Here is a 24,745-nt window from a genome sequence, read left to right as displayed (position 1 = left end):
TGTAGATCAAAGGTATGTTTGCAACCGGCTATTGCTCATCGCTCTTAAAAGGGATCTGTTGCCTCGTATGTAGCAAGAATGCATTAAACGCAGATAATACAAGCGGTTTTCGAACTTCCGACAGTTAACAATACATATAAATGAACTACTATGACGCCTAATTAATTAATTAGCTGTGTTTAGAAACACCTCTGATAAGCACCTTTAAAATATCAATAACACTGTAAGAAATAAGAATTAATAGCTTTTGATTTGGCAGAATTTTTATCTCCAGTTTCTAGTGGCGTAGCCTCGAAAACCTTAGGCTTACATTCTTTTTTGATAAATATTGATAAATATTTATTATTCTTTCCTGGAGAGTTTCGTCACATAACACATTTTTCTTCATAAGTTAACTTATGGAATACCTTACATGATTACTGATGCCGAATCAATCGCAGTGCTACGAGCACTCAGGTGTACTCATCACGCATATTTTGCAATAAGTGCTTACTTGACGTTAATCACACTGCCCCTCAGCCACCAGATTCAGTATCATCTGCCCGGTCTCGCGCTCAGATTAATAAAAACAACAACAATTAACGCATGGTCTAGCATCGCAGTGCAAAGACACGTACCACAGATATCCCAAAATATCTTTATCGCAAAGATTAGCTCTATCTCAAGCAGGAACTACCTTGGAGGCGTTTTCTTTTACTACTACTGCCGCTAAACAATTGCGCGCCCATTTTAATGCAATTATTTATCATATCTCGTTAGCAAGACTCCATGCACTTGTGGTATACTTTATAAGCTGCCTTAATCTACTAACTTGGCAGCTTTAAAGATATACAGCCTTTGTCATAAGTGTCCGGCCCACAAGGTTTGCTGTCCAGTCGAGCAGTATAGTGCAGCACTACAACGGCTCCCCTGCAGCTCCATATCTCAAGAGGGTGTGCAGACTTCTGCTCCTCGCCCACGGAGCTCTCCAGCATCAGTGGTGATGTAAATATTTCTCTACACGGCTCGGCAGTGGACCATATCGCCCAGAAAATTCTGACAAAGGAAACGGAGACCTCTTCAATAATTGATATATAGTTCCATGCCCCCCCCCCCCCCCCCCCCCTGCGATTTCATAAAATTTACTACGTTTCTTTAATTACGTACAAGCAAAAATTGATCTATCTATTATGTTCAGTTTTGACCACAACTGCTACTCATGACAGAAAAAGTTGTCCTCAATAATAATTGCCGTACAGAAACTTACTTTCAAGAAAAAAAAATGAAGCTTGAAACTGACGTCCGCAGTCCTTGAGCCAGCAGTCAGTAAAGTCGGCCTTAATGGGTCTTCAATCGCCAGGGTGTCCGAATTCATTCAAAACATTCAACTACGGTGAGCAAAGCTCGGCGTATAAGACGCGCTAGACTTAAGTACGTATTTCGTCCCTGGGCGTCTGTTCCGGTTCCCGCATTCAATGTTGCGTGCATCCATCCTCCGAAACACATCAAACCAAAAACCGCACGTTCGCCTTCAAATAACGACGCTGTCGCCGCCTGGAGGCGCGGACCGCAGAGCTTACGCTGAAACCGAACAGGCTGGCGGCCGCATCACACGTGCGCATAGAAATACGAAACACGATCCCCAGAGTGCGCCACTAGACAGCAGTTTTGAATTTCGGAGCGGACCTCGGTCCGGACCGGGGGTTCGCTTCTCAACTTTCAATTCACGAGCTCCCGTTCCGGTGTTTTTTCTTCTTACTTTAAACTGAATGTCACGGGAGAAAACGAAACAATACAAAAAGAGCGCGAATGCGGTTCGCACGTCGACCGGAGAGCCCGTCTCCGACAACGAGGTTGACAGTGCGCCGGTGTGCATAGCATGCAAATTCCACGCGCCTTTTATAGGGCGCGATGACCGCATCAGTATCGGAAACAGTGCGTATGCCGCTTCCGTGCGGTCTGAGCTGCGGTGGGAGAACATATTTACGGCCATTGGTATTCCGGTGTTCCGCTCTCGACAGGCACAAAGCGGCGCGACGTCAGAGCACCAGGGTGCTCTGATCGGGGGCGGTGAGGGGGAAAAATAAATGTTTTATAGCGGGCACGGGGAGCGGGGGGGGGGGGGGGGGGTGAAAGAAGAGTGAGATGGCGGTTTCGATGCCTTCGCCGGGAAAATAACTTTGCTCCGAGTCGTTTTGGCGGCTGAAAGCGAAACCTTATATGCATGCCTCGTAGCACTGAAAGCGGCGCTCTGAGGAGTATAGTTTCTGGTTTGAAAATTTAACGCTGCGCTTTGCGTTCTTTATTCCTGTTCTTTATAGCATTGTATAGAACGGAGAGAGAAAGAATAGACAAAGTAGAAGTGTTTCACGCGTGAAACCGCGGTCTGGAATGTGCAGTGGAATCAGGGCACCTGCTTTTGCTTTAAAATGCTTTACGACGCAGGAAAAGCGGTGAAAAGCTGTTTCATTGTTTCTTTCTGAAATCATTTCAGAAATTAATTTGGCATACTCTTTCTTCTGGCCCGCACACACGCTAAGAAATAAATTCACGGCGACACCATATTACATTGTGTGTTGGCAATGCAATAAAATCAAGCTGGGAGAAAATGATACCCGTAGTGCAGTATACGAATTATCGATTGGCTTCGCAGGCAAAGAAAGCTTTCGTCTTTGAAAGCCCGATATGTATTCAGTGACCGGGCCCATTTTCCTCGACTGATATTTTATCCATGATACCATTTAATAGAAGATCAGAAATATAGAGCGGGCCGACTGGGTTCAAAACACTTGAAGCAGAACGCTGAATATTTCCAATGTATTCGCGTCACCTCGCGTGATGTCAATTAAAGCCCAAAACACATCGATTAATCGATTTGAACATTGCGACTCAGTCCGTGACTAGAAAAGGAGTCGTATATATGAGAGTGTACTGAATGATATATCAGCCCATCGAATTCAATCGTGCGAAATTTTCTTGACGAACAAATAAATATGATGTATTATCGCCTCATCGCAGACAAAGGTTGCATTGACCATCCTAAAAAGCAAATTTTCCCAGAAAAAAGAAAGATACCGCTTTTCTCGTCGGAAATCTCGAAAATAGTCTGACGTTCCGTAAAAATTATTCTTTCAGACAGCTTGACGGGGACACCGGTATACAGCATTCTTTCATTTATATCACCCACTCCGAGCGAAGCGCGAAGACTTGACCCTTGTAACCAGAATGAAGCGATTTCTGAAGCGCGTTACGTCGCTACCTGACACCTAACCTAACCTAACAGCGCCACTTAACCTAACCTGAACATATCGTACAATAGCGCACAAAAAAAAAGTCAGGAATGGGTCTCGAGAGAGCGACAGGAGGACTATCGATCGCTCGGCCAACTTTGGCACACATGTTAATTCCTAAAATAAATGAACAAACCTAAAGACGCGGAAATACTGCATGTTCCGTGCGCATCCTATGAACACAAACGCTAAGCTGCCACAATCTTTTTGATTCAGTTTGTGGTTTTAAGCGTCCTTGATAGTATCATAAACTGACGAGAGTACACTTAAACAGTAGCGGCGAAAGCGGGCCATCAATTGGCAAATAGAATCATTAAACTCTGTGTAGCGACTTGGTGACACTGAAACGGAAGCTGAATAATGGTGGCATATACAATGTGAGGCACGCGAAGCGCTTCTTAAACGACCAGAGTAGGACATTCAGTTATGGCAATAATACTTGAATAACAGAAAAAAGAAATAGTTGAGAATGGGCAGAGTAAGAGGCGGGAAAAAATACAATTTGTCATGACTGCACAAATCAATAATGAAATTCGAACAGTAGAGCAGGATAGCAGCTCGCTAACCCCTGTTTTGTATTTTTTATATTTTCACCATTGTATATATTCTGCGTGTTTAAATACAGACGCTTTGTCGATAGCAAAGCGCTCGTCTTTACTCTCGTCTCTGTCGTGCGCGCTTTTGACACTTCTTGATATGGAATTGTACTAACATACCCACCTAGCGCTTCAGCTGGAAAAGACTGCAAACAAAAACAATTAAACCAAGAAAAACAGCACAACGCAATAATACAGTCGCAAATACAGCGCAGAAATGTAAAAAAGAAGGGAAGACAAAGCCCAGTGCGAGAGCTAAAAGAAATGTTAAAGCAGCAGCTTACTTCCCGGGTTCGACGAGTCATTAACGTATATAGCTGGCTTCTTGAGATCATGCATGAGATCATGCATGACTAATGAATAATGATATCACATGGTGCATGAATAATGAGATCATGCATGACTACCACTGCCAGTGAACCACTTTGCCAGTGTTACTGAATCGGCCCTGAACAAGAACAAATAGCTGCTTTAACCTATGAGGTATTGAGCGGACTTGGAGAAGTATATATATTCGGCTCGAATTCGCTTCACCGAGCTGGCCTTCGCCGGAAGTTGGAGACCAGGATACAGCGGTCGCAAGGTGGCTGCGCTTAAGCCAGGAGGTCAGTACATGTCCATATTTTGTTGTCGGTATTTGTGCTGTGGGATGAAGCATGCTGGCTGATGAAGACACCGACGATGCAAAACAGGGGGAACTAAAGGCTAATACAGGCAACACTATGAAAAGAATCACTGCACATAATGGACGCAGCGGAAGCGCCCCTACCGGACGTGGTGGGCGCCGTCACGGGGAAGGCGTAGCTGACGTCCTGCGTCTGCTGGCCCACGCCGAACTCGCTCGCCACCACGGACAGCTTCTTGGTGAGCGTAGTGCGGCGCAGTTCGTCCTCGGACAGCGGCTCGCCGTCGGCGCTCCGCCGGCGCCGCCCGAACGATGTCACCGTCTCGATGTCGTCCTCGCGACGACCAGTGGGGATCTGGCACAGCACCTGTGGAAAGGAAAAAAAAGGGGGGGGGGTGCTAACTACATCCTCTCTAGGCCTTCACAAAAGATCGGTTTGTCAGTGCTAATAATAATAATAAAAAAAGCACTTTCGAATTCTGCGTGTTCCCATCCAAAAGTAACCTTGCCAAAAGTAACCGAGCAACAGTTTTATGCTTCTCAACCGTATAGTGGTGCCCTTACGGGACCTCTAAAGACCGACAGGTGTGAGAACGTGAGACTGAGGTCAAGGGTTCACCTAACATTCAGAGCTTAACAGCTTCCATAGGTGCTTCGGTACGCGGCTAAGAAACGAACCACCGTTGCTCGGTTACTTCTGGTAAGGAATGCGAAAAAGACATTTGTAGCCGCAGGTGCAACAGTTTTTTGTATTTAAATTTGCTCTTTGCTCTGAGAAACGGGCGTCTACGCCTTCATAAGCATGCAGGAACGTCATATTATCAATAATTAAAAGTTACAAATAACCTCATGTTGAGGCGCGATAAACTCGAGTTATTTGGTCGCCACGATCAGCAAGCCGGTTTAGACAAAGCAACCATTTTGGAAGGGTGCTCAGAGTGCTCTATTGCTGAGTAGTTCTTCAAAAAGTGGTGAGAGCACAGTGAGAACTCTGCCTTCCAATGGCACTTACGCTGCGGAAATGATGTGCTTAAAAGAATAGAAAAGCCACAAAAGACAGGTGTAAATTATAATGTTCGCGAGGTGTAACGAGTATAAGGTAGTTGGTATCTCTTCACGTCTCGGAGCAGCGCGGGGCATGTGGTGAAGAGGGGCTAAGTGGGTTCCACGTGCTGGAGTCGCACAGTCTTGAAACAAAGCAAATCAGCCGTTGGGACGCGGACCGCGATCGCTGTGATGTAAATGACACAGGGAAGATTATCAGGCACAATGGCATGGCATACGTGAAGCCGGCAAGCCCACGGCCCACTGTCGTTAGTATATAGCCCACTGTCTACGAATCGTAGCTCCGTTCCATTCTAATCAGGCTACGTGCTTGGAGAATCCATATCCACGAAAAAACAAAAGGAAGGGATTTCAGTCTTGTCTTAATAATTTTCCTCTAACTGGATTTGGCTGTGCCATGAAATATGCTAACCCTGATCGATCTACGTCGGTGATTGAGTGATACCTACACTTTAAAAATAAAGAAGTCTTCATAGGAATGAAAAGGAGTCAGTGCACACCCTTCTAGGGGCAGGGTATACAGTCCAAGTTCCGGAACAGATTTCTTTCACTAAATGTATGGAATGCTTACTCTTGGCAACGGAGGCGCAATCCCACTGCAAAGAACAGTAACTTGATGCAGTTAGCAATGGGAGAAGGCTTCTTAAATGTGGCGCCGGAGGTTTTGCGGCTAGCAATAAAGAAGATTGAAACATGGGTTAAAATATTTGTAACCGATAGAAGCTCGGATTTTTTCACACCGTAGCGCACACCCTTCTAGGGGCAGGGTATGTGGTCCAAGTTCCGGAACAGATTTCTTTCACTAAATGTATGGAATGCTTACTCTTGGCAACGGAGGCGCAATCCCACTGCAAAGAACAGTAACTTGATGCAGTTAGCAATGGGAGGAGTCTTCTTAAATGTGGCGCTGGAGGTATTGCGGCTAGCAATAGAGAAGATTGAAACATGGGTTAAAATATTTGTAACCGATAGAAGCTCGGATTTTTTCACACCCTAGCGCACACCCGTCTAGGGGCAGGGTATGTGGTCCAAGTTCCGGAACAGATTTCTTTCACTAAATGTATGGAATGCTTACTCTTGGCAACGGAGGCGCAATCCCACTGCAAAGAACAGTAACTTGATGCAGTTAGCAATGGGAGGAGTCTTCTTAAATGTGGCGCTGGAGGTATTGCGGCTAGCAATAGAGAAGATTGAAACATGGGTTAAAATATTTGTAACCGATAGAAGCTCGGATTTTTTCACACCCTAGCGCACACCCGTCTAGGGGCAGGGTATGTGGTCCAAGTTCCGGAACAGATTTCTTTCACTAAATGTATGGAATGCTTACTCTTGGCAACGGAGGCGCAATCCCACTGCAAAGAACAGTAACTTGATGCAATTAGCAATGGGAGAAGGCTTCTTAAATGTGCGCCGGAGGTATTGCGGCTAGCTATAGAGAAGATTGAAACATGGGTTAAAATATTTGTAACCGATAGAAGCTCGGATTTTTTCACACCGTAGCGCACACCCTTCTAGGGGCAGGGTATGTGGTCCAAGTTCCGGAACAGATTTCTTTCACTAAATGTACGGAATGCTTACTCTTGGCAACGGAGGCGCAATCCCACTGCAAAGAACAGTAACTTGATGCAGTTAGCAATGGGAGAAGACTTCTTAAATGTTGCGCCGGAGGTTTTGCGGCTAGCAATAAAGAAGATTGAAACATGGGTTAAAATATTTGTAACCGATAGAAGCTCGGATTTTTTCACACCGTAGCGCACACCCTTCTAGGGGCAGGGTATGTGGTCCAAGTTCCGAAACAGATTTCTTTCACTAAATGTATGGAATGCTTACTCTTGGCAACGGAGGCGCAATCCCACTGCAAAGAACAGTAACTTGATGCAATTAGCAATGCGAGGAGGCTTCTCAAATGTGGCGCCGAAGGTATTGCGGATAGCAATAGAGAAGATTGAAACATGGGTTAAAATATTTGTAACTGATAGAACCTCGGATTTTTTCAGGAGGGAATCTGGTTATGCTACCGACCGTAAGTATTCCGTATTTTTAGTGACGGAAGATTAGCGCAGGGCTTGGGCAGCACACCTAGACTTTGACCTTGACTTGATGTCTTTGTACTTGTAATTCGAAGACGCCGAAACCACACACACGAGAGAAGAGAGGGTCATTGTGCTGCAGCGGATGTAACGATTCGAGCGATGGTGTTTATGACGTCATTCAAAGTTCGCGGTACGAAAGAAGCGCGTACCTTGAGTCTTCCGCTGATTGTTTTTTTTTTTCAAACAGTATGACCTCAAAACTAGGAACATTAAGGAGACGCCATTGAATAACCCACAGCGACCAACAGTAACTAAAACCAGTCATCGCTGCCGCTGATAATTTATTATTAACGAAGAATATATCATCCCCCTTCTTTTTATCGAATGCTCGCATGCCCTGACGAATGTATTCCGAAACAGAATGGACGGAAAACTAAATCAAACGGCTCCATAGAAGGGGTTACCAAAACTCCGTGGACGTGGGTGCTAATTTTTACGCAAGCTCAATTCCGGAGACCCCGTAAAAGGCTAAAGCTTAATTGCGCGCAGATGAATTTAGAATAACTGATGCTGAATTATGTTCTTTTCAAAGAAAGGCCACGTAATAATAATAATAATAATAATTGGTTATTTTTGGGAAAGTAAATGGCGCAGTATCTGTCTCATATATCGTTGGACACCTGAACCGTGCCGTAAGGGAAAGGTAAAGGAGGGAGTGAAAGAAGAAAGGAAGAGAGAGGTGCCGTAGTGGAGGGCTCCGGAATAATTTCGACCGCCTGGGGATCTTTAACGTGCACTGACATGGCGCAGCACACGGGCGCCTTTAGCGTTTTTCCTCCATAAAAACGCAGCCGCCGCGGTCGGGTTCGAACCCGGGAACTCCGGAGCCACGTAATCGCAGCGTCCACTTTATATCGATACACAAAGCGCTGTATAATTTGCGATAATAAAAAGCACGAAGTCGCCAGATTATACTAATACGAGCACGAATTATGCAGACCTTTTATGTGCGTTTTATGTATTTTTTATGCGACAAAAATGCAAAATCTTTTAAGTATAGCACGCGTGGTGATACAAGTAATTTTCATGCTTTTCATCTCCAAGCCCCACGGAAAGCGGCACACAGCGCAGTGAGTTAAAACTGGAAAGCATTCAGCGCTCTGTCGGTACAAGCAGTCCAGAAACGCGTACAAATGAGTCCATTAGAAGCAGAGCAAAAAAAAAAAATCCAAACAAAGAATGAACGCTTCCAGAGACTGAGAAAGTCAGGAAGTGAAAACCGCGCCAGAGTAATAAATGAAGCCCCATTCCAGGCGCTCTCACGAAAAAGTGCTTTTCTGTATAAATAATAAGCGAGCAGTAATGCAAGGCTCTTACGTAAATCGCCAGCTCTTTGGCGTACCCTGACTGCAGACACCTAGTTTTGGCGTTTTGAACGTGAAACCAGAAGAATGAGGTTGAAGGGCAGCACAGAAAGCGAGCCTGAACGCTGGAGTCATTTCATCGCTCCTGTCTGAAGCACACATTACTGTTTGTTTCACAGCTATACGCGAAAAGCGAGTCGTTACTTGTATTCTTTGTTCAACTTGCAAAACTGCTTGCTGGGCATGCTCCTATGCTCAGTTTTTTCTTACCTCCTCACCCCTAGTAGTGATGACTCAGCCGTTTTTGTGTTTCTACAGAGGAGGAGGAGGAGGAGGAGGAGGAAGAGGAAATAATAATAATAATAATAATAATAATAATAATAATAATAATAATAATAATAATAATAATAATAATAATAATAATAATAATAATAATAATAATAATAATATTATTAATAATAATAATAATAATAATAATAATTGGTTTTGGGGGAAAGGAAATGGCGCAGTATCTGTCTCATATATCGTTGGACACCTGAACCGCGCCGTAGGGGAAGGGTAAAGGAGGGAGTGAAAGAAGAAAGAAAGAAAGAGGTGCCGTAGTGGAGGGCTCCGGAATAATTTCGACCACCTGGGGATCTTTAACGTGCACTGACATCGCACAGTACACGGGCGCCTTAGCGTTTTTCCTCCATAAAAACGCAGCCGCCGCGGTCGGGTTCGAGCCCGGGAACTCCGGATCAGTAGTCGAGCGCCCTAACCACTGAGCCACCGCGGCGGGGCGAAGAGGAAAGGCAGGGAGGATAACCGGAAGAATAACCGGTCTGCTACTCTAAACAGTGGGAAAGGGGTGAGGGGTTGAAAAAAATTAAGGAGAAAAAAGAGTCGCAGGAAATTGAAGTCACTATGCAAAGTCCACAGAGAATCGCATGAGAGCTTGGGGGGGAAGTTGTAGGGAAGTCTCACACATGCCTCGGCAGCTGCCGCTGCTTTGAATCTTAGGAAGTTGTGAAGCACACAAACATCTGCTCAGCAGCCAGGCTGAGGTAAAAAAAAACAAAAGAAAGCAAATGGAGTTAGTCTGGACACCGAGGCGTCCCCACGGCTGCACCTAATCGCTCCCCGGGCACCCTTAGAGCTCGGACATTTTTATTCTCCTATTCTGCCCCTTCGTAAGAAAGGCGCACCTGATTAAAAGAACGAGTAGAAATAGTGCGAAACAAAGTGCTTTCAAAAGGCGAGAAAATTGCTGTTGCTTTGTTGGCGCTATGTATGGCAGGCAAGGCACGCGCCTCAAGTCTGCAGAAATCGATGGCTCGGATTTGAATAGACGGAGAATGTAGAAGTGAATCAAGAATGTTCAGGCGTGCAGGGAACCGAGTCTGAAGGAAGCTCCTGGTGCAATTCGCGAATTACGGCCCGCGCATTCTGTTAATAAATAGGCGTTTACTCAAGCATGACATGACAGTTTAATGCGTGACAGACGTGATTCTCAGGAAAGAGACGTTTCCCAAAGACCACGAAACACCACGCGAATATAATATAGAAGACCAAGTCCAGGAATAAAGGAAAAAGGAAAGAAGAGGAACGTCAGACACATTTGAGAACAACAACGTTTCAAGTTTGTAGCTTTAAGCGGCCATTGTTGACATTTGCTTTCTAAATTAAGATGGACGAAACATAAGTTGCAAGTATTGTAAGAGTGGGTCGTGAAGTATTTGCTGGAGCCTCATGAAATAATTCAGAAATCAGTGCTTGCCTTCTCTTAATGTCTCTGCGCCCTTAGTTCGAAAAGTCGCCGTCGCGCTGCATGCCTTAACGAATGAGCCGCAAGGATAAACAACAACATAACTTTCGCAGCGGTTAACTCGGCAATTCCACTTATTTTGGGAGCTTAACTGAAAGCGTTCTATGTAGACAGGCTGCTTTTTCATATGTCCGGCTGACAGAAAGGAAAATTCATAGTTTTATCATTAAAAAATCGTGATTTAGTCACTCAATTACTGAAGACATTATTTAATTATTCTTTATCTTTTACAAGGTTGACACCGGCTCTGGGGCACTCCTGTTGGAGACTTCCAGGTTAATCTCGACCGCATGGGGTTCTTTAACGTGTCCCTGAGCCTCAGTACACGAACTCATTTTTATTGACTGTGCCGCCACGCAGACTAAAAACCGAATCCAGTAAATCGAAGGTGCAACTTCAAAGCCAGAAGCAGAATACCACGGCTGCCCCACTTAGCCACCGCTGCCTGCTTAAAGTCCCGGGCGTTTAATTATACGCCACCTAATTCCCCCAAGTGTCACTCAAGCCATTTACCACTTCTTTCCGACACGGCAGTCGAGGTTCATTCGTGAGGTGTGCGACGTTCAAAGGCTTTCTCTTTCCGAAGCGAGCTTACTATGAGAGTCTGGCTTATGGTTAATAATAATAATTGGTTTTTTGGGGAAAGGAAATGGCGCAGTATCTGTCTCATATATCGTTGGACACCTGAACCGCGCCGTAATGGAAGGGATAAAGGAGGGAGTGAAAGAAGAAAGGAAGGAGGAGGTGCCGTACCTGGGGATCTTTAACGTGCACTGACATCGCACAGCACACGGGCGCCTTAGCGTTTTGCCTCCATAAAAACGCAGCCGCCGCGGTCGGGTTCGAACCCGGGAACTCCGGATCAGTAGTCGAGCTCCCTAACCACTAAGCCACCGCGGCGGGGTCTGGCTTATGGTTTACGTTAATTTTATGGTAAACTTATTCCCTTAATGACTCAGGCAGGTGGGAGGTGGCGGGGGGGGGGGGGGGGGGGGGCTGGGGGTGGCGTGTTTTATGCGGGTTGAAGAGGGCCACAATTTTTCTTCTAGAATCAGCAAATTAAGACCGCGTAAGGAATCGCCCGATAAAACGCAAAAGAAAAAACAAGTGAAAAGAGACGAGTCTAATTAAGAGGCTTACGTCATTACCGCCTTAGCGGATAAAATTCGTGCAACAGTATTCGTGAACTGCGCTGAAGTAATTATTATATACGATTATAATGGGCCTCCGTAAACGGGAAAGATAAATGGCCCTTCGTGAATCACAAAAATTGCATTGTTGAGGCGGAAAAAAAAACGAAAGATAGAAAAAAGGAAGAAATAAAGAGAAAAAAGAAAAATAGAGAGGAAAAGGTGTGGTGCTTTGCATGTTTCCGGCTTCAATCATTCAGCGAGAGGATGTTTGGGAAACGATCGCTAAAAGCGAGTTAAAGAAATTAATGGTCACCTGTGGGACCTCCCAGCCAGAGGCATGAACTGGCTATATCCAGAAGAAAGATAAAGACACGATAAGCAAAACGCGATAAGTGAAAAGAGGGGAGCAACGAAGAGGTTGGGCGAAAAGCCACGGTGGCAAGCCACCTGAAAAAGGCGGACAAGACAAAACGATTCACACACACCAAGAAAGAAAACGGCGGCGACGATCATGGCGCTGCCGCCAAAAGCAATAGCCTAATTAAGCGAAGACCAATTAAGATGCACCGCGCCGAACGAATAGAGAGGCAGGGAAAGTGTGTGGCAAGGTGATCCTGGCCTCGCCCAATTTATAAATTGGCTTTGCGCTCCAGTAACGGCGTTGCTTGGGGGTGGATGACGGTGATGGGGGAATAGGGGTTGGTGGCCGAACGTGAACCATTAGCCGGATGGGAGCACGGCCCAGCGCCGGGATAATGCAGGGCGGGGGGCCACTGTGGATCGATAGGTAGATTGATTAAATTGTTTGCGCGCCACGAAAAAAGGGTCGTAATATGAAAGCGCCTGAACTGCTTTTGTGATGCGGCCAGGTAAAGAATGGTATCCGAGAGAGGTGAACAGGAAAGTTAAACAACGTAAAAGAGACGCTAAGGCGCCCGTGTGCTGTGCGATGTCAGTGCACGTTAAAGATCCCCAGGTGGTCGAAATTACTCCGGAGTCCTCCACTACGGCACCTCCTTCTTCCTCTCTTCTTTCACTCCCTCCTTTATCCCTTCCCTTACGCCGCGGTTCGGGTGTCCAACGATATATGAGACAGATACTGCGCCATTTCCTTTCTCCAAAAACCAATTATTATTATTATTATTATTATTATTATTATTAAAAGAGAAAACGCCGATCTTGCGTTTTACTTTGGAAGACTGCCACCCAAAATGCGACAATAAAGACGCATTGCCAGATTAAAGAAATGTAAACTTGGAAATGATAGATTACACAATGAAAAACTACGACTTTATGGTTTCTGCAGCACCATGATATATGTGCAGTGAAGAGGAACCTTGGCACTTATATCTCGCAGGATAATACCAAAAATATGAGGAGCTTTAATTAACATCGATTTTGTGGGATGAAAATAGGGATAATAATAGGCCTGCTTTGCAGGGTAACAACGTCGTCGAGATTGAAGTCCACAAATGAGTTTTTTTCTTGAGAACGTCAGCTTAAAGACACATGAAAGCTCTGAGAGCCTCAGGAAACTACCCACAGCCCACAGAGCTCAATTGCCTACGAACTACATGTGAAATGAAAAAAAAATACTGAGAGAAAAATAAAGTTATAAAAGACATAGCTAAGATTATCAATCTTTCATTACGCCGGTCTATTGACTCAGCAAATGAAACTGCTATCCCCCTCCATTGATTCGATGCAGTGAAGAACAAAAACAGCCCCAATTACTCCTTCCTCGTTTCCCTAAATCCTCCTATCTAAAAGTTGTTTCTGCCGAGAGGGTCTCTATCGAAGGAAAGCTTTAGAGGATTTCTTTAATCGAAGCGATTTATCTTTGCCACGTGCAGAGCTGCAGGAATGGAAACTTTTTCAAGCACGAATCATTTGTTTTCATTTAAACGACGTCAAGAAGAGAAAATAATGTATTTTTTTTCAGTTCTTTAATAAAGGTCCCAGTTTATCCCTAGGCGTAGCTCACAGCATGATGAAATTGTACCGTAAGAAAGAGGGAAACTAAAACCTGCAATTTTATCTCTGTTCCGGCGTTTTTGCTTTTGTTCATCAGACTTGTTGCAACCTTTATAGAATAGCAAAAAAAAAAAACAGCATACTGCAACGCAGTAAAGCTGCGCAATTCTCCCCGTAACATACAATGGACGTCGTACGGGCGGGCTGTGAACAAATCCTGCCCCCCACCCCAATTCTTTTACCATGAGAGGAAATTTCAGCTCACGAACGCTTTTACGCTTCACTTACGTCGAACTGAGGCAGCTACAACCAGGAATCGAACTCAGGACCTCAAGTACAGCAGCACTGCCTCACTACCGCTGAGTCAGAGCGCAGGTTGCTTTGCGCAATCTGCGAAATTTCCGAACCAACGCCAAGGACTGCTCCTTGCATATCGTCTTCTTCCTACATTTCATTTTGTTTGAGCGTTTTGAGTTAAATGTACATCAATGACTCTATTTCGTGTTATTTTTTTTCGCGAGCCAAATTGTTGCCTCTCAGCCATTAGTCGAGCCAGACTTTGATACATCCAAGCCTACAACCGAAATTGCTTGCTGACGGCACCGAAGGGAGCTGTAAATTATAAAATACAAAAAAGGGAACTGCCGTTGACTCATTGCAAGATACGAGCTAGTTCGACTACCCCCACTATTTCAGTAAAGAAATGCTTGTTTCCGCCGCCGCGGTGGCTGAGTGGTTATGGCGCTCGGCTGCTGGCTCGAAAGACGCAGGTTCGAACCCGGCCGCAGCGGTCGAATTTCGATGGAGACGAAATTCTAGAGGCCCGTGTACTGTGCGATGTCAGCGCACGTTAAGGAAACACAGGCGGTCGAGATTTCCGGAGCCCTTCACTACAGCGTCTCTCATAGCCTGAGTCGCTTTGGGACGTTAGACACCCATAAAATAAAAATAAATGGTTGTTTCTTTCCAATTCTGGCAATTTTTCGAACACAAGACTGTCATAATGACTCTCACGTGGAATATAGAGAAAAACTAAAGTGCAATAGAGAGGTTCAACATTGAAAGCCGCAATTGTTACTCTTCACATTCTGTACCGTAAATCATCAAAGGCGATTATTCGAGATGAACGACCGGAAGCAATGACTGCCAGAGTCCCTAACCTCCGATCATTACACTACGCGTCCCACCAATTTTCCAGTTCCTGGGCCAATCTATAACCTCGTACACATATTTTTTTACAATACTTTGCTCCTTCCTTACAAGGCTCATCAACGCCAGGTCACACGATTGCTTTCAATTCAGAGTTCCCCTTCCCCTTTTCAAGCTTCCTTAAAGCTTCACCTCTTCACAGAAGCAACCAACCGTAATGAGTCCTTCGAGGTTTTAGTTTCTTTTTTTTCCCCATTTTTCACACCTTTACATGTTGTAAGCTGTAGGCGCTGCGACCCCGCAACCTTCGATCCTTTCAGACTCGCTTCTCTCGGGCGCAGCCCTTTAAAAAAACGCACAAAAGTATGGGAATTTTTTTTCTCCGCTTAAACACCTTTCCAGCTCCCCTTCAGCGCTTGCCTTTTTTTTTGTGATCGTGAGGTCAGTCACTGCACCTCATTTAACGTCCCTACGAAAAAGGCCCGCCGAGCTTTCCGATGTGTTTTACTTCGAGCTAGGTAATTACGTTATAACGATTAAGCCGCTTCAATGGGCACTGTGTGGTGATTCACTTTTTCTCAACGACAATCCCTTTCTGCCATCCGGCCCTTCAAAACCTTTTTTTCTTTTTTTTGACCAGCCTGCTATTTTCGTTTTGAAGGAGTTTTCTTTCTTTTACTCTACTTTCGCCGATTGTGTTAACAAGAATAGAGGCTGTCATTCCGCTATTGGCGCTTTTTTCGCGTTGAGGGCCGCAAACAGGCTTCCAATTGAAGGGTATGCTTCAAGCCGTGGTGAGAAGCATCGTATTCTTATTAGATTTCTTCTTCCAGCGAATAAAAGTGTACTTAAATTTGCAGATTTCGTCGCGCGATTGTATAGATAAAATCGGCAAGCTTTGCATACCCTTTTAAAGCCTATCAGTGCATAGTCGTTTTCACTGTAAATGTAAGTGCAGGAACTATTTACTAAAAAAATCGATTAGCCGAGAAGTACGGTTTTGGGAGCACTTATATAATGCTAGTGACCAGCTCGAGAACTTAGCGATTTCTAAAAGACTTTTCTCTCATTAAAAGGCTGAAATGTTTTGCGCCCATGGAGAGCTTATTGTTCCGACTACCGTAATTTCCGATACACTGCCCACAGCCCAGAGTGTAGTCTGCGTGGCTCAGTTCTTGTTGAGATTTTTTTTTCTCGATAAATTCTCCGCCACAGGTACATAGCCAGCAGGAGACGATAATGCAACCCGCGCATACAAAAAAAAAAACTACGTGCACATATAGCGCACCATTCACAAAACATCGTAATAGAATACGCACTCATAATTTCATGACATATTCGGTTATATTGAAATGAAGAATGCTCTGTAGTTAGCATTTACCGATAATCCACAAAGTGTAAAACGTCAAATTTTAAGCCCGTATTGCCCACGAACTATATACCGGAAATTTCGGTATTTCGTTGTATCATGCCGGGCTGCAAAAGCATGCAAATGAGTTGGCAAGCTTGTCATATAGGTGGTGTACATACCACGCTTCTCTAGTTTGTGGCATTACTCGACACGATGTTTTGGGGACAAATCTCAAGAATCTCCCAGACGCTATGTCATCAAAGAAGCGTGAATGAAAGAACATAAAAAAATATTGTTTGCTTCCGAATGGAGTCTCGGATATTCTTTGAAAAGGTCAGCGCCTTTTCATCTACCATCCGGAAAGACGGAATAAATTAGACCATGAAAAAAAGCAGCGCGTAGAAAAAGACACCCCCCCTCCCCCCTCCCTAAAAAAATAAAATTGTGAATTGCTTCTTTCAAAGTGATGATCATTTTGCTTGGTGTGGGGCACGGTATATATATAAAAGGGCGCCTCGTATACATGAGCGGAAATGAAAGATTTCTAGAAATCAGACAAACACGCCACTAGTACAGCGCAGGAAGCGAGCTCAATTCATCCGAAGGGATCCAACTCAAGACAGGAACGTCATCCGGACAGCTGGCTAAGAGTCAACGCTGTTCGTTGGCTTCTCAGGCTTACTGACCCTGCGGCGAGGCTGGGCCGATATGAAAGTATTCAAATGTAATAAAGTTTAGTTAGTTAGTTAGTTTACGGGGGTTTAACGACCCAATGCGACTCAGGCTATGAGAAACGCCGTAGTGAAGGGCTCCGGGAATTTCGACCACCTGGGGTTCTTTATCGTGCACTGACATCGCACAGTACACGGGCCTCTAGAATTTCGCCTCCATCGAAATTCGACCGCCGCGGCCGGGATCAAACCCGCGTCTTTCGGGCCAGCAGCCGAGCGCCATAACCACTCAGCCACCGCGGCGGCTTGTAATAAAGTTTGCAGCGTTCATTGTGGCATAGGCAACCTATGCTAGTGTGCGTCTAACACGTTCTCAACTTTCTGGGCCGCCGCGGTGGCTGAGTGGTTATGGCGTTCGGCTGCCGGCCCGAAAGACGCGGGCTCGATCCCGGCCGCCGCGGTCGAATTTCGATGGAGGCGAAATTCTAAAGGCTTGTGTACTGTGCGACGTCAGTGCACGTAAAAGAACCCCAGGTGGTCGAAATTTCCGGAGCCCTTAACTACGGCGACCCTCATAGCCTCAGTCGCTTTGGGACGTTAAAACTCCATAAATCATAAACCAATCCACTTTCTGGGTACATGCTGAACGTTTCAGGCTGTGTAGTTAAAATGTTTCCATCTTAAAAAAAAACAAAACAAAGAAACGACGGGGGGAGGGGAAGGGGGCTCATACGTGATTTCGCGCTGAGAAAGAAGCTCGGATGAAACGATGTCTTCATAAAACTGTGAGAAACGATTATTTCTACAGGTTAAAATTTTTTTCCGGATATTTCAGCGCGAAATACTGTCCGAGTTTAAGAACTTGCTGAAATCATGCGGTGTTCAGAACAAGCGGCGAATTGTTTTCTGTAGAGTTGTCGGCACCAACCGAGGATCTCCATCTCACCGGCTTGCATCGCTCGAGACAGGTGACGACCTCGGCCTCGAGCTCCAGCGTGCTGCTGCCGGTGAATGCGAACGCCTCCAGGTAGCTTTCCAGGGACTTGCTGTGCGAGTCGATGGTGCGGATCTCACGCATCATCTTCGCCTCCACCGGACACCTGCGTCGACAGACAAAGTGTTTTGTAACACCAGTGCCCCGTGCTTTTAAGTTCCCACGACTTCAGGCCCAATTGTCACCTTTGCTCTGCCGGACCGGGCGCTTGTGCAGCGATTTGACTGCTTACAATGTCGGCTCAACGACACATGACCACTGGTCAGGACATTTAGTGAATGGGGTACGTTCCTGACCAACTATTCCGGCGCAACACCTTTGGTTATTGTCTTATGGGCAGCGAAAGTTTACGGGACGTGTGTTCTCGAAAACAAAAACAAAAAAATTTGGCTGTGGTTTAGCTCTGGTTAAACCTTATTGGGGGTTAGACCCCCAATCGGTTTCGCCGGCGCGCCGCGCACCTGCTCCGCACCACGTGACCAACCACGTGACAGCGTGGCGGCGCAGCCACGGAGCTCAAGGGCGGCAACGCTGAAAGCTCGAACTGCTAGCATAACGTAGCTATCGGTACAAAAAAAAGTTTATTTCAACTCTGCCTCACAACCCAGTCACCTGGTATCGGTACGTCTTCTAACTCTTTGCACTCAACACACGTTTCGGTCCTTTAGGGTCTTTCGGGAGGGGAGCAGTGTCATATGAGTCATTTGTGCTCTGTCGACTTCCTGCTTCATGCTCGGTGCGAATCGACGGCACAGAGTAAGATGATCCATGGGAATCGCTCGTGGGCTGCATAGTGACCGCTTCGCCTGGTTCTTGTTTCTGTTACACCTGTGTCTGAGTGTCTCAACGACCTTGTCTCATTTCCTGTGTGTCTCGAATGTCTCAATTCCTGAGTGTCTCAAAGACCCGTGACAAGATTTGGATGTTTCTGTCAAGTCAGCTCCGCGCATTTGCTTGCCCCTGACAATCGTGCATGTGATGTGCTTCATCAGCGCAGAATATTTAAGGCTAGTCTTCACTTCAAATTTATATCAACAGCCGGCAGAGCCGCAATCAAACAGATTCACGTTGAATACAGTGCTCTGCATGCAGGGGAGTTTATAGCTACTCCACGTATTGAGTTTATCCTCCATTTATATGTATAACAGCATGTATCAGGTATCATGTTTACCATGTGAACTACTGATCATGCACCTTTAGCAACAAAAAAAAAAAACGCGTATGAAAGCCGCACCTACCGCGGGTCGCATCGAAGACGCAAAACAACCTAGCCGGACGGGAGCTCACGGCATATCAGCTTACCCACCATGCAAGCGAGAATTCCAGGTTCCAAGACAAAGATGGAGAGGAGTCTAGGATGCGGCGGCACACATTATTTAGTGACAGTTTTGATAACTTCGATGGCCCCGGGCGCAGTGAGCCAATGAAATGGAAGCTCTGTTACGTCACTATACCTCCCCCGCCCTGCTTTTATATGCAAATACGTATATCACCGCTCCGCGCTTCACAGCGACGCAGAATGAAGCAGAAACCGTCGTTTGCTGAATCGAGCAGCATAAGCGGATAGCTCGTTAACTACACAAAATTTGTAATGTGTAATCACTAGATTAAAAAACAATTGAAGAGGACACTTAAGCTCCGCCTAAAAGGTATGACTTTATAGTGTAACGGGTTGATCCCCATATATACCCAATGCGCACCGAAACTGCAATGGACGTCCCAATTGTCCCGATTACCTCCAAGGGAGTTTCAGTGCCCACTGGGTATGCAGAAGGTGTCATTCTCTATTTTACAGTCATAGATCCCTGGGAGTCCTCATACAGGCCTCCAGGAGCAGTGCTGCAGCGGTTAAGCGATGCGCCACTGCCCTGCGGTGGCAGGTGCTCCCAGCGGTGGGCCTCGTGCGGCCGAGAGAGAGAGAGAGAAACCTTTATTGGGAATATATATGGAGGAAGTATGAGAGGGCCCTGAAGGGACCCTTCCTTACAAACAATAGGTGGGCTCCTCGTTACAGGAGCCCATTGGCCTCCAGGGCTGCTCGGGCTCGGACAACTAGGGCCTTTTGGCTCGTTAGGTCGGAGCAGTTATTAATTCAACCAATTATTAATTCAAATTGCCACCTGCCACGGTGGGCAGGTTGCTCAATATCCGCTGGGCAGGTTGTGATGACACCGCCAGGTCACGTGACCTAGCTAGGTGGCCCACCTGCATCCTAGGTTGCTCCCTGGAGACCACCTGCCAGAGTCATGCCCGAGATTTTTCACTCACAACGCCAACACCGGATCTTCTGGACAACGAGGCCTTTAAAGCTATCGTGTTAAAAAGTTTTTAAAAGCGCATGCATGACAGGAAGCCTGTAGGGAACTCACCCTGTTTTGTCAATCAGCGTGAGGTTTGTGGACCCAGTTCCGTCCCGGGCGATCAGGTTCTTGATGAAGATGCCGTAAGTGTCTGCGGCAAGAAGAATACAGCAGCGATCGCATTGCATGCCGTGTTTCTAGTCATGTCTAATGTTTTAAGAAAACACTAAGCTCGCGTTTTGTTGGGCGAGCGGCGGCGTCTCAGTCGCACATGAGTGCGTTTAGTGTTCTTTTCGGTACTCTCCAGAGCGTGCGCTTGCGTTCGGACGTTTGGCTGGGCACTCTATGGCGCACAATGCACCGGATAACTCAGACAAATGGTTTTTTATCCCTCACTGCTATATATCATCGGCTGCTGCTTCTTTTCCAGAAACAGAGTCAGTGTTGTCGACCATTCGCTTTGGAGTACGTATGCAAGATACATTACGCAAATTGTTTGAGCAGTGCCGGGCGCGAAAAAAGCCAAGTGTAGTCGCGAGACGCGTATTGAAGCAAGCAAAATTTATCTCAGTTTTGGGCTTCTGGAAAAAAAATGTCATTTTTCAAACAAGCGCTTCAGTTCACTCCGCTTCTAGCGAACCAAAACTAAAACAAGAGAGCGTCCAGCCTAGAAAGCGGACCATCGTGAATTAATGAAGAATGCGGACGATTGTTCGCACGTGCGAAACAGGAATAAGGAGCTGAAAGTAATTCCATACCCAGAAATTCTAGGGAAAGCAATTTTTGAGCAGGAAACCGTTTATGAAAGCAGTTTTTTTCATATAATGTAACGTTTTACTATAATAATCAATATAGCCCCAAATAACCCGACGGCAGTATTGTATTTTTTTTTCTATTCACATTTTTGCTATCGTTAAAAGCGTTCCCCAATGGTTTTCTATGGCGGTCCTAACTGTTCGATGCGATCGTTGGAAATACTTTAAAAGAAAGATTTTTCCCCATATCTGACCCGCCGCGGTGGCTCAGTGGTTAGGGCGCTCGGCTGCTGATCCGGAGTTCCCGGGTTCGAACCCGACCGCGGCGGCTGCGTTTTTATGGAGGAAAAACGCTAAGGCGCCCGTGTGCTGTGCGATGTCAGTGCACGTTAAAGATCCCCAGGTGGTCGAAATTATTCCGGAGCCCTCCACTACGGCACCTCTCTCTTCCTTTCTTCTTTCACTCCCTCCTTCACCCTTCCCTTACGGCGCGGTTCAGGTGTCCAACGATATATGAGACAGATACTGCGCCATTTCCTTTCCCCCAAAACCAATTATTAATATTATTATATCTGAATAATGGACCGTTACTCTCAATATTTCCATGAGAGTGTCTTATAATTTTCCAATTTTCAAAATTTTTGCCCGAGAAAATTAGACTTGAATGAGGAAAATGAAAAAAAAATTATAGCAAGTTTTAGAGCGTACCTAGAGACGTACGGAAGCTTGAAAGCAGGTATCGAGCAATAAGTTCTAACGAACTAGTGTAAAATAGTCGCATACAGTGTTGGCTGTTGAACTTTTATTAGAAAATATTAGCATAAAGTTAATGAAAAGAAGGAAAACAACGGGCCCGATATAAGCGTTTTTTAGTTCAGCCTAAGCTTTTTCCGCCACCAGGAAAATCGTTTCATGCCATAAATCAGAAACAGCAGCTCGAAGTACGAAATTCTTAGTCCGCAAAGCGCTCGAATTCGTTTTTCGGACCGCTCTTAAAAGCACTACTTAAAAAGTGAAACTTGTTACTTTACAAAGTTAAAATGACCAGTTCAGCGACATCTACTCCTGCAAAGTATACTAATTAACCTGAGTCCAGATGGCGCTTATGCCCTACACGAATAACTTTTAAGAGTTCTAGTCCAGTTTTCTTTGACATCAATCTTAATTGTTACAGAAATTGTGCAGTATTGTAAGATATTGTAATCAACATATTGATGTCAATGGTATAGCTTTCCGGTGGGCAGCAAAATCTTCCTTTTAAAGTTTGTCCTGCGCCTGCACCGGGCAGGTAAGACTGCCATATAAAATCCAATGGCATGGGTTGTCACAATAAACAGTTCCAGAGCCAGACATGCCTTGTTTTTTTTTTCCACAAGCAAAAACGAAGCAAACCAAGCATGTTTATGCGCGATGTAAAGAAACAATGCTATTTTACACAAGTAAAATATTTAGGTGAATAGAAAATGTGTTTCACGCCCCCGGACACAGACGTTTTTAGCTCGAATCACGCATAGAAAGAAAGCGCCGCCGCTTCTGGGTACTCATGCTGCACGCTATGAATTTTGCAAAGATGCTTATTTTTTTATTATTGAAAAGCTATACATGACGTTTAGAAGGCACAAACAGAGGTTTTAAAAATTCTCGCTGGCAAAGTCCCTTAACACGACTGCGTACTTTATTAAAAGAATTAATACGAAAAGCAATTACATTGGTAGACTACACGGAGGCTGGAGCAATGCTTTAAAATCTTATTTACAAAACTATCTTAAAATCACTTATAAGTAGTAAATTTGTTAAAGGAGGCAATTCCTTTTCGTGCTTTGAATATAAGTTTTTTTGATTGTTTCTATTCCTCTGGAAACGACTCAAGAAATATGTTGGTCACATTTATACATACGTGTTAGGCATACCTTATTCGACAACAAGTAGTTGCCCTCCAATATCAAACAACAAAGCAAATAACCTGGCTAATAATAATAATAATAATAATTGGTTTTTGGGGAAAGGAAATGGCGCAGTATCTGTCTCATATATCGTTGGACACCTGAACCGCGCCGTATAGGAAGGGATAAAGGAGGGAGCGAGAGAAGAAAGGAAGAAAGAGGTGCCGTAGTGGAGGGCTCCGGAATAATTTCGACTACCTGGGGATCTTTAACGCGCACTGACATCGCACAGCACACGGGCGCCTTAGCGTTTTGCCTCCATAAAAATTCAGTCGCCGCGGTAGAGTTTGAAACCGAGAACTCCGCATCAGTAGCCGAGCGCCCTAACCACTGAGCCACCGCGGCGGGTATAATAACCTGACTACGATCTGGAATTTATGAAACACTGCTCAAGAGGTGGTTCGTCAGTCTGGATAATGTGTGACCATTCTGCACAAAACTCGTTCCTGTTATAGCCCTGTCACACGGCCAGTTTCAATGGGCATCGAGTCGAGGGCCTTCGAAATTCTCAATCGCCATTGAAATCGAAGGAGTTCTGTCACTGCTCCGCGGCAAATCTCAATGGCCGTTGGAATGGTTTCCGTGTCTCACGCCAAGCTTGTGTGGCGCCACGATCGCTTGTTTCGATTTCGCACGAATGACAAAAATATTTTATAAATCTATACTAAGTGCCGAAATCCACTTATTTGGAGTCATGTGAGGTTTTTAGTTGTTATTAAACGCCAGCTGCATTGTCTTGAAAGACATTGACTTTTGTACGATTTGCTGTCCCAGCTTTGCAAAGCTCTGGCAACATTGATACTGCTGGTGTTTCTGTCCTCTGCGGTCGAGAGTATATAATTAATGCGCTTTAAACCAGACCGACACAGTATTTAAATTATTGTACAAACTGCTTGCAATAAAGCTTGGGAGAATAAAGTGTGTTCAAGCTTTTGTACCGTAATCATATTGCGGACGAAAGTGCACACTGGCACCGCTCGAAGAAACGCTAGCAACCATTGGCAGCGCTCGGAGGCCCTCGAAATCTTGACAGAGTTCCGCGCTCCTCAGTTGACTCCATAGAGTATTGACTCGATGACCATTGAAACTGCCCGTGCTGTAGCTCTCAATGGCCTTTAAGTCGACTGACTATCGGTTCGAGGACCTTCGAAATGCCCGTGCGACAGGGTTACTCTGACTTTCTGCCTGTGCCTCTGACACTTCTGTGGCTTTAGTTTTTCCCGCTTTTTGTTTGTTGTATTTACTTTTACGCTTTTCTTTTTAAATTAAGTATTTTTTCGAGCGTTTAACTCCTTTTCATTTTTTTTGTATTGGCTTTAAGCCCGGTAAAGTGTTGCTGGTCTGGGCTCTCTCTCTCTCTCTTTGATTTATGTTTTTTTTTCTGACTGGACCAAGAAAGGGTAAAAGTGGTATTAACCACCGTATTTCCTCAAATTTTTACACTGCCAAATAGTACCATCTACATTCTACTACAGAACTAAAACCACGAGCAAGCGCCGGATTCGTAAGTGTCAGCGAAAGACGCGGTTTTTTAGGCGAGCGGCTGTGTGCTTACCTTCTTCCGACATGCGAACCTGGACGCGCACCAGCTCGCCCAGGGACACCGACTCCCGTTCGTTGCCCCGCATGTCGAGGATGTGTAGAGACAGTTCGGGCAGGGGCGGCTTTCCTCGGCTGTGGTCGGTCTGCCTCGGGTCCCTGGGCCAAGAAAGCAAG

The 24,745-nt window shown here is 45.4% G+C and overlaps 1 protein-coding gene across 1 annotated transcript in view; it reads right to left on the bottom strand.

The window, feature by feature from the left end:
* Positions 1-24,745, bottom strand: part of LOC144110160 (uncharacterized) — a 113,329-nt gene that overhangs the window by 13,070 nt on the left and 75,514 nt on the right. Inside the window, exons 11-14 of the mRNA XM_077643001.1 lie at positions 24,585-24,727; positions 20,401-20,482; positions 17,984-18,137; positions 4,635-4,857 (exon numbers count right to left, since the gene is read on the bottom strand). Coding sequence (XP_077499127.1) covers positions 4,635-4,857; positions 17,984-18,137; positions 20,401-20,482; positions 24,585-24,727 — 602 coding nt within the window. The remainder of the gene's footprint in view (positions 1-4,634; positions 4,858-17,983; positions 18,138-20,400; positions 20,483-24,584; positions 24,728-24,745) is intronic.

Source organism: Amblyomma americanum, chromosome 11, assembly GCF_052857255.1.
Source record: "Amblyomma americanum isolate KBUSLIRL-KWMA chromosome 11, ASM5285725v1, whole genome shotgun sequence".
Classification (NCBI taxonomy): domain Eukaryota; kingdom Metazoa; phylum Arthropoda; class Arachnida; order Ixodida; family Ixodidae; genus Amblyomma; species Amblyomma americanum.
The sequence above is the reverse complement of the archived record's forward strand: the minus strand, read 5'-3'. Positions and strand labels throughout refer to the sequence as shown.